The 9,999-nt window shown below is 54.1% G+C and overlaps 1 protein-coding gene across 1 annotated transcript in view; it reads left to right on the top strand.

Moving 5' to 3' along the window:
- Positions 1 to 2,425: 2,425 nt before the first annotated feature.
- Positions 2,426 to 9,999, top strand: part of DSCAML1 (DS cell adhesion molecule like 1) — a 365,263-nt gene continuing 357,689 nt past the window's right edge. Inside the window, exon 1 of the mRNA XM_008021021.3 lies at positions 2,426 to 2,929. Coding sequence (XP_008019212.3) covers positions 2,458 to 2,929 — 472 coding nt within the window. The 5' untranslated portion in view covers positions 2,426 to 2,457. The remainder of the gene's footprint in view (positions 2,930 to 9,999) is intronic.

Below are 9,999 nucleotides of genomic sequence, written 5' to 3'. Positions count from 1 at the left end.
CTCCTTGGCTCTGGCCTTGTCACAGCATGGAATGCACGATATCATCCCAACATCCCACAGTTCCCTCCTCCCAGCTCCCACAGGTCAAGGTCCTTGTGAGCAAAGCCATTCCCATTCATGATAGTTACCTGTGCTCACGATGTGCCAGCCATGGGGCTTGTCTTAGTTAATCCTCGCTATGACTTTCCAAGGCAGATGCTGGGGATGTCCCCATTCCACTGGTAAGGAAACTGCAGCTTGGCACGCATACATTTCCCAGGCACACAGCTGGCAATTGGTAGAGCTGGGCTGAGAACTCATCTCTAGCTGTTTCCAAAGCCAGGCTCTTAACCATGACATTAAAAAGCTTCCTTTTGCCAGAGGGGTCCCCAGGTCTGCTCTCCCCACCTGACCACCCCTTTATTTCCACATATATGTCACCTCCCAGGGACAGCCAGACTGTAGTCACCGGCACAATGAATGACCTCGCCCTTCAGGTAATGCACATGTTGTGGTTCTTTAAAGCCCACTGCGTGTAACTAGCATAAAACCTCCTACACTCAGGTTGTAGAGGTACTTGGAGTGGATGCAAAGAGGAGGGTCCTTCTCTACTTCCAGTGTGTGGGGCACGGAGCAGCTGTGCTGATACCCCCAGGCCCACTCAGATCCCCTCTCAGCAGACAGCAGCCCCTTTCATCCTGTCTGCCTTAGCGGTTTATTTTAGGCATAGTCTGACCAGGTGCTCTGGGTCAATAGGCTTAGTTTTAAATAACTGGATTCCTCTCAATGACCGTTCCCTTTAGAAGGGAAGCGGCGTGGTAGAAGAATGAGCCAGCAGCCTGGCGGCGGTGGGAGATGGAAGCTAAGACAGAAGACTGGAAACGTGAGGGCTCTGTCACTCCCTGCGTAACCTCAGACAGGCTCATGGCTTCCCCACTCTGGGCCTCAGTTTCCTTATCTATAAAGCAAAAGATTGGTCTGGGTCATCTCGAACACCTCCTGCAGTCTGTCCCCCCATCTCTGTTCTATGCCTGTGTTTCCAGATGACAAGACACATCCTGCAAATTGTTTCAGGGTGGTGATTTCGCATGAAGGAGCTGAGCCACCAAGGGATGCAGCAGCTTATAGAGCAAGCTCTGCTCTGGAGTCGGGAGGCCTGGGTTCTAGTCTTGCTTCTGATACAAACTCGGTGGCCTTGAACAAGCTAAGCCCGGTTTTTCTCACCCGTTTAAAGGATGAACCTTGAAAACATTATGCTGAATGAAATAAGCCAGGCACAAAAGGATACATACTTTATGATTTCACTTATGAGGTACCTAGAATAAGTAACTTCATAGAGACAGAAAGTAGAATGGTGGTTGCCAGGAGCTGGGGGAGGGGAGGAGAAGGGGCAGTTATTATTTAATGGGTGCAGGATTCTGTTTGGGATGATGAAAAAGTTTTGGAAATGGTAAGTGGTGATGGTTGCACATCGTGAATGTATTTGATGCCACAGAATAGTACACTTCAAAAGGTTAAATGGTAAATTTTATGTTATGTGTATTTTAACATATAAAAAACACACACTTTTCAAAATTTAGTTAAAATTTCTAGGGATATTTTGGTAAAACCTGGGAGTGAGGAGTTCCAATTCTCCTGTGTGAACTTAGGCCACACATTTCGAAGAAGTAAATTTTCTTCCTCTGGCAAATGCAGCTAGCCAGCGGCCCCCTTCTTTCCCTCCAAACTTCGCACTCCACACCTTGGAGTGTGCCCAGGTGCAGCCAAATTGTCAGGGCATACTCAAAGCAGCTTCCATGACCCTGCAAAGGGAGCTCCAGTCCTGGCTCATAGGCCATTCCCAGGGGTACCTAGATTCCTTCTCTGGGTTCTACGTACCCTCTTATTTTCGAATTAAGACAAAAGGAGGGCTTTCCAACCATATTGACCTTTTACAGCACACCTGGCTCAGCCATGCTTGAGTCCCCAGTGCCTGAGCCAGTGCCTGACACAGCAGGTTCTCAACATTCATTTGGTCACTGAGAAGACGCCCTCACTCCAGTCCTATTCTATGCCAAATTCATAAAGATGAGTGTAAGGAATAAGCTGATTTCTGCCAGGCAAGAAAGCTATAGGGGTGGGTAGGTGAAGATGAAGAAGGAAGATACACAGGTAGAGTAGACATTAAACTGCTCACTGCAAATAATCGTTTAAATAGTCACAATGTGCCAAGTGCTGAGGAAAATTCGAACATAGTGCTAGGGGGTGGCTGGACTCATCTGGGGCTCTCCGGAGGGCAGGCTTGCGGAAGTCATGAGGGGTTGAAAAGGCAGCTACGAACTTTGGGGTGGGGAGTAGCACCAGACAGCACTGAAAAGCCTGGGATTCTACCCAGAGCACCCATGCTCCTCCCGGGGGGTAAGCTGAGTCCGAAAGAGGCAGCAAGCTCGTGTCCCAGGTGACTTAGGCCAGTAGAAACCGGGCGTCCTTGGCCGAGGCATGGCAGGCTCTTGGCACATGGATGACACATGCGTGTGTGCTACCACAGGCTCCAAGCCGGTGGGTGACAGGGACCCCTCGCCTCTCAGACAGCGGAGCCGGGTCGGGGCCTTCTGGCCCGGGCCGCTGCCCCTGTTCCTGGGCTTGTGGGGCTGGGGTCCGTCTGGGCTCCGGGCTCGCGCGGCGCTCACCACCCGGGGTGCCGCGGGGGGGCGGGGAGAGCGGCCGCCTAGCCCAGCCCCGCGGATGACAGGAGCCGGGGAGCCGAGGAGGGAGGAGCCGCCGCCGCAGCCGAGCGCTGGGCTGAGGAGCAGAGAGAGCGGGGCGCGGAGTGCGGGCGGCTGGGAGCGCGCTGAGCGGGGGAGAGGCGCTGCCGCACGGCCGGCCACAGGACCACCTCCCCGGAGAATAGGGCCTCTTTATGGCATGTGGCTGGTAACTTTCCTCCTGCTCCTGGACTCTTTACACAAAGGTGAGACCTGCGCGGGCGGCTGGGCGGCGGAGGCGGCGGGGCCAGGGTGGCGCGGCTGGCGGCGAGGCGGGGTGCCTGACGGGCTCCAGGTGCCTGGGGGAACCGACGGGGTGCAAGGCCTCGGGTGGGGCGCAGCGGGGCGGGGCAGGCACCCTGACAGGGGCCGAGTGAGAGTCAGCTGCCGACCGCTCCGCCAGTCACCCGCGTCTGCCGTTTTGGGGCGCGCCCGTAGGGTGGTGGCGAAGGAGCCCCTCATCTCTCGGCTCCCCGCCGGGCGGCAGTTCTGCCCTGGACCCCTCCCCCAGCCCCTTGCCCGCTTCCTGCGGTTTGGTGGCGCTGGGACCCCGGAGTGCCCTCCGAGTCGAGGGGTCCTCAGGCCGTGACTCTTGACCTAGGAATCCTCGCTTATTCGGGCCTCGGACTCGGCGGTTGATGTCTCCGCTATGTGCGTGCGCCCCTCTCCTGCCGCGGACCCCAGCCCTGGCGCGAATGTTGGCGCACCGCATGGCGCTTATCCGCGCATTGGCTGGAGGCAGGGTGTGGATAGTGAGAGTCCGGAGAGCTGGAGGTCCCTCGGATAGCAAGTTTGTTCTCCAAACCCAGAGGTCACCCTCCTCCGGCCCCACCTCACCCCTCTGCCCCGGCGCTAGCCCCACCATGGCCACCTCGGGCAGCGCACCCCAAGGTGCGAGATTCTCCGCTTCCGCGCCTGGCCAGTTGGACCTGGGGACAAGTCTTCAGGCTGGGGGGCGTGTCCTTCTTCCTGGAGAGAGAGGGTTGCTGGGGGTGGGTCCAGGTGGCCGGCATGTCCAGACCTGTGGCTGGGGCGCAGCGTACCTGATCCGCGAGGTAGCCGGGACCCGGAGGTTGGAAGAGGGCAGACATTTCCGACTGAAGTCACCTGTGCACTGAGTCGGGACCAGGCAGGCGCAAGTAGTCGGGCTTCCAGGCTTCTCAGAGGATGTGCCCCGGGGCGCGCAGATGGCGGGAGATGAGGCGGCCGAACTCCGCGCCCTTGCGCGGTGGAGCACACACGCTCCAACAAGCTCAGCATCACCTGTTCAGCCCTCTAACTTTTCTCCTTCGCTCCCCGGGGCGGCTTCTCTCTTCCTTTGCCCCGGCTATTGCCCTGGTCGGGCGGCAACTCTTGACCCCCAGGCAATGAGGAAGGGCACTCCAGTGGAGGGTTGGCACCCGGGGAGGGGTCCAGCCCTGCCCCGCTGGTGCTCCAGGGGTCTGGAGTCTGCAGCCTGCCGGAGCCCACTGCGATACACCGTGGGCTGGGGGAGGGAGGATAACCCTTATTTGTACATACCGCCGGGTCAAAGCTAGACTCAAGGCCAAGATACTGCTGGCATGGCATTTACTGGGCGATCGGATTGCGGGACAAGGAAGGGTGGCATCCAAAATCGTGGACAAAGTAGTTGAGTTTTTCAGGCCCAGTGGGGTCCCCCGGGTTACACACCAAGGCTGGTCTCTGCTGTTTAACCCCTTGCCCCCCGCATCACACTCCTTCATCCTACCTTAGCAGAGCAAGAAGCCTGCCTCCTGTTCAAGCCCCACCTCCGAACCCCAGTCTCCCTCTCCCCAGGTTCTTCCTGCCTCCCTCCGCCCCCGCAGGCTGGCTCGGCTCGCAGCTTTAATTACATTAATATTAAAAATACATAAGGTGAGGAGCGGCTTTCTCTCTCGATAGCTCTCTCTCCAACCCCCATCCCCTTTCCCAATTTGTCAGGCGAGAAAGCACAGGCCCAAGCCGCTGCCACACTCTAGCCCGGCTTTGTCCCCAACTCCCCCATGCCTCCACAACACTCTCTGGAGACATATTCCAGGACAGCCCATTCCCCGGGACTGCAGGAGGCCCCTCAGCGAATACCGGAAGGACGCTCCCCTCCCCCTTCCAGGAGCCTGGCATTAATAAATGAAGCCGAGCTATTTGATAGGGCGGGAGCAGATGGGGGTGGGGGTGCAGAAAGGCCCAGAAGGCAACAGGACAGCCAAGGGGCAAAATCTTGTCCAACTCGAGAGGGAAGTTGCCAGTGGCCTTGGACCTGTAAGCGGGCAGGAGGTGCCAGTTGTGGCGGCCCCTCAGTGGCCTTTGGGTCTGCAGAGCTTGGTGCCCCTGCGATTTAGAGGCTCCAGCGTCTGTTGGGCGCCAGGGCACCTCGCCAGACAGGCCTTTCTTTTCCTTGGTGCCTTAATTGGGTCTTAGGTGCCAGGCTGGTCCCCGGGGCCTGTTCTGCTTGGGGTGGCGTGGTAGGGGGTGGCAGAGGCGGCTCGGGGAAGATGTGATGCGGAGACAGCAAGAAAGATGGGGTTTGGTGTATTTTCTCTCCCGTTGCCAGTCACCCCCGCGGCACCAAGGAAAATGTAAATGTGAATGTTCGAGCCTGTTACAGAAAACAATATCCTCTTGCAATAATTTGTACGTCCATCTGTGAGGAGCGGGAGGAGGCAGGGAGAGAGAGAAGAAAACAGGATGAGATGGAGCATCCTCTGGATGGAATTAAGCAGTTATTGAATGTGTTTTAAGCTTCTGTTATTTCCATTCCTCTCAAAATACCTTTTTTTTTAATGATGCCTGAGCTCAGACCGATTCCCTAGAACTAAACTGGGAAGGGGTTTTAATCATCGGTTATCAAGTCTCCAATAACTGCCTTATTATTGCCAAAACAAATCCAGGTTTAGGCAGCCGGATGAACCCCGGCGAGGCGCTCTCCGTTGTTCCATCCAGCGTGCCAGCATCTGTGTTGCCTGCATTTGCATTTTTACTGTGTAAAAGAACAAGCTTCCCCGGCACTAAAATTCCTGTTTTCTAAAAGCCAAAATAATGAATTGCATTGATTTTTTCATTTCCCACCCCAACTTCTCTGATGGGGACTCATGGTTCTTCTCTCTTGAGAAGACCAAATTAAAAGCCTTCGTCAGGCCATTAAGAAAATCTCCAACATTCTGTTCAGTGTCTAATTAAAAAAAGGGAGGGGGGGCGATGGGGAAATGTGTTTTTAAAATCTTGAAATGGCAAACACAACTTAGGGGAGACAGGCGAAGGGTCCGTGAATACTGGGGAGGGGGTGAGTGGCAGACAGACCCTGGTTGCTAGAATAGCATGAGGGAGATTGGCAGTGCCATGATGCCCGACAAGCCTTTCCGATGCTTCTTTTTTCTGGGCATCAAAGCCAGCTGCCTTTAATATATTTCTGCAGTGGAATGGGGAGCTCAATTAGAAACAAAAAGCAAGTAAGCAGTGGACCCAAAGGCAGCGCTTAAGTTGAACAGATCCCAGGGGACTGGCCAGAGAGGCTTAGTTTTCTTAGGATGAGGATCAGAAAGGAGGTGGGCAAGCAGGCAGGGCTTTGGCCCAGGGAGAGCTTGCTAGAGAAGCAGGCCCCCAACAGGCTGGCTGGGAGCCCCCAAACACAGGGCCAAGCTCTGCCCAGAGCACCCCATGGGCTGTTGGCCTATGACAGAGAGGTGCAGAGCTCAAGCCTTGCTGACCTTCTCTGTGTCTTAGAATTCCATCCTTGCCATTTACTTGGTACCCTGCTCTGGCTGGTGAAGGATGATTTAATTGTAGATGAAGAGAGGGGAGGGCAGATGCTCAGAGAGCTTTTCTGCAGGGATATGAGTTCCAGGCTGGGAGGTTCTTCCTTCCTCCATGATCTTGGAGGAGTTGTTTTCTGGGGGACCTCTGAAGTAGTCAAGAAAAGATCCCCTAGTTCCTGAAGCGCTTTCTCAGCTCCCAGCCCAGTCGATTCTAGCGGGTACCCAGGTGCATGAATAGGGTGTGAGCTACAGGCAGCAGCGATGGCAGGGCGCCAGGAACCCAAGGGCACGCCCCAGATTTGCATATAATCTGCATATGGATTTGCATGCTCACCTAGCCAGGCCAAAAGCTGTGCCCTCTGTGAGTAGCATCTTGATCTCAACCTCAGTAGCAGCCAGGCAGTGGCTTCCTCCTTGCATGGAAGGGGGTGGGGCCGGAGCTGGGAGAAGGACTGGTGTTGGTAATGCTTCTGTCTCCTAGATTTTGTTGCCTCTCATATGTGCCTCCAGTGCTCAGCACTGGCTTCACCATCTGGCAAGGCAGCCCCAGAGCTCCCACCACCCCTATCCAAGGACAGAAAGTGGCACTGGGGATATTGGAGTAGGGTGAGTAGCAATGGGCCAAGACACCGTAAAGTAGACCAAACTTGGGATGTGGGTTGCGCCTCTCATGCTGCAGGAAGAAGAGGGTGAAGGGAGGGGCAAACTAGCTATAGAAATCCAGGGCCTGCATTAGCTTCCTGGTGGGTGTACCCCTAGAATGCAGGGAACTGGGTGCCTAGGGCTGCCATCAGCAGGTGGTGAGGCAGTGGCTGATGGCATGGGGGTATGAAATGAGGCGGAATGTTCTTTCACCCTCCTGGTTTGTCAACACCTAGCCTGGGAGGTGGTTGTGGCTTCAGAGAGATGAAAGAAATAGCACCAGCTTCTCATTCCACCTCTCCTAGGGCAGCTTCAGGTATGTGGGTTGGTTCTGGCAGGGCAGAGGGAGGACAGGCACTGCGGTCACTGAGGGAAGGGCGTGTCAAGAGTCTGGAGTGATGCTTGAGGAGTGAGCACTTCAGGAGAGCTGAGCGGCCCCTCCTAGCGAGCCAGCTGGGATGCTGCAGTGGGAGTGTGGCCTCGGGAATGGTTTTGTCTGCATTTCCAGGGCCCTGAGAGGATACTACCATGGCAGGTGCTGCTCCAAAGCCTTCCCAGAGTATTTTTCAGCACATCCACTGATCCAGAAGGGGCCTGGCCCACCAGAGCCCACAAAGGTTTCCAAGGGATGTAGTATGGAGGCCTAAGGGGTAAGGTGGAGCCTCAGGGGATGGATGGAGGTAGAGAGGGGGAGGGCCAGAGGGCAGAGCTTCAAGCACCACCTGCCCTGTTCTCACTGCCATTCTTTCAACCAGAGCTTTTATTCATTCCCCAATTTCATATATTGGAGTAGAATGAAAAATAAAGTTTACAACCCACTAGCGTGGTAGAAATTTGGAGTCAAGGCAAATCTTTCATTTACATCCTGGCTCTGCACTTACTGGCCATGTGACTTTGGGCCTCTCTGAGCCCCACTTTCTCCAGCTTTGAAATGGGATTAAAGAAGATAATGCATATCAAGTAGCCAGAACATAGTGCTCAATAAACATTAAACCTATACTTTTTCCTCCACATTGCCTCTACCTTCCTCTCCTTGCCCCCTCTCCAGAATGCGTCATCAGATCCTTCCTTAAGCAGTTTAATTAATCAGCCACATTTTTGGCCAAGCCAGCTGGCTTAGACTTTATAACGATAAGAAAGACTGAGTAGTGGCCAGGACAGGGGACGTCAATTCCTTGCATCCATCACCTAGTTGGGTAGCATGTAGGACTCCTTCAGTAAGATAGCTGAGGCCATGTGGGCACCTGAGTGCCCCTTGGGTATCCAGCACATTCCCTTCCCCTGGCCATCAGTGGAGACGGAGAAGGCTTAGGTTGGCTCCAGACTTGGATTTGAGGGGAGGCAAAGGTTGGTCTCATATCTGCCACAGGAAGGCTGGGGTTGGTTGTTAAATCTCTACCATGGTTGGCCAGAGTAAGAACTATTCTGAAGTTCATGCCATAAAGCCTGTGTAAGCACTCCTCACAAAGCGAGCCCTCATAACTGTTGCTGGATGTATTTCTGTGTCTTTCCCTGCTGAGATGAACCTCTGTTTTGCAGGCAGTTTTGCATATAGAGAACACTCTTGGCAGCCTGTGACCTTGAGACTTCTCTTCCCTCCATGACCCAGTCTGTCACAGGGAAGCAGCATGTGACCCAGAGGTCAAGTGCTGCCTATGGCAGGCCATGGCCTGTGAGATCCTACATGTTGGGGAGGGTGGGGGCTCCACAGCCTGCGTGCCTTGTTAAACAGATGTTTGTCGGGTGTTGCTTTAGCGTGAATGGCATTAGCCTTGGGGACCACCCATGCCACTCCAGCTCCTACTCCCCTCATTTGTTCAGCTGCCCTGCCCCACTCCCTGTGCCCTGTCTCTACATGATGTTTGCACCAACAGCTTCCAAGGTCACCATCTTCATTAACAACAATTATTCAAATGCTAGTTAGTTGCATATCCATTAAACTGATTCTAAAGAGATGCATGTGTGTTTGCACGTGCATGTGTGTGTGTGTGTCTGTGTGTTGGAAAGAACATTATCCATGGGCCTAAAAAACAAAGCTCAGCCTGTCTTACCTGGGCAAGTTGCCTAATGGTTCATGTACCTTTATTTTGTAATCTGTAAAATGGGCAAAATTACCCATCCTGGCTATCCTACAGAGCAGTTGTTACTCTATATGTGTATAAATAAGAATGAGGGGCACAAAAATGTACATCATGTGACAGTGCTTTGTATACGGAATGAGGCAACACATGAACACACACATGTAAAAACCACAGCAAACCCGTTTTAGCCTTATGAATGCTCTGCTGAAATGTGAGGCATAATTACTGCCATTTCATCATACAGGAACGATGAAGGTCTCACAGCTGTTTGTGGCTGTCTCCCCCTCCGCGGGCCCCAACATATGGAGAATTTTCCTAGCTTTGCTTTTCAGCATCATGGGGAACAGCTGATGAGGCACAGCCAGGCTGGCAATAGTCTTCCTGGAGCAAACTTGGCAGATCCCCTGTGGCCCCAGTGGCAGCAGGAGTGGGAAGAACCCTACCTCTGCTCCCCTCCCCCCATCCACCACCAAGGTTCTTAGATGCAAGTGTAGTCCATAGTCCTCTGAACCAACTCCTCCGAAGGGACATTCTCCCTGCAGGGAACCCACAGTTTTTGTGGGAAGAGCAGTAAGCACAGTCCCATCTTATGTGACCCCATTTAAGGTCACAGCACTCATTGGAATCCCTGAAAACTCGCCGTGTCAAGGCTGGTGGACACCCTGCTTCTAGGGTGACCCTCCCGCAGTCATGGGGTATGAGAGAGTCTGGGACCCCTGCTTTGGGGGTGGGAGAGGGAGATTCAGGTGATCACCTTGGGCAAAAGTCTTGCAGGGTTGGAAGGCATCTTTAAGGCTGTGG

The sequence above is a fragment of the Chlorocebus sabaeus genome, chromosome 1 (genome assembly GCF_047675955.1).
Source record: "Chlorocebus sabaeus isolate Y175 chromosome 1, mChlSab1.0.hap1, whole genome shotgun sequence".
Classification (NCBI taxonomy): Eukaryota; Metazoa; Chordata; class Mammalia; order Primates; family Cercopithecidae; genus Chlorocebus; species Chlorocebus sabaeus.
The sequence above is the reverse complement of the archived record's forward strand: the minus strand, read 5'-3'. Positions and strand labels throughout refer to the sequence as shown.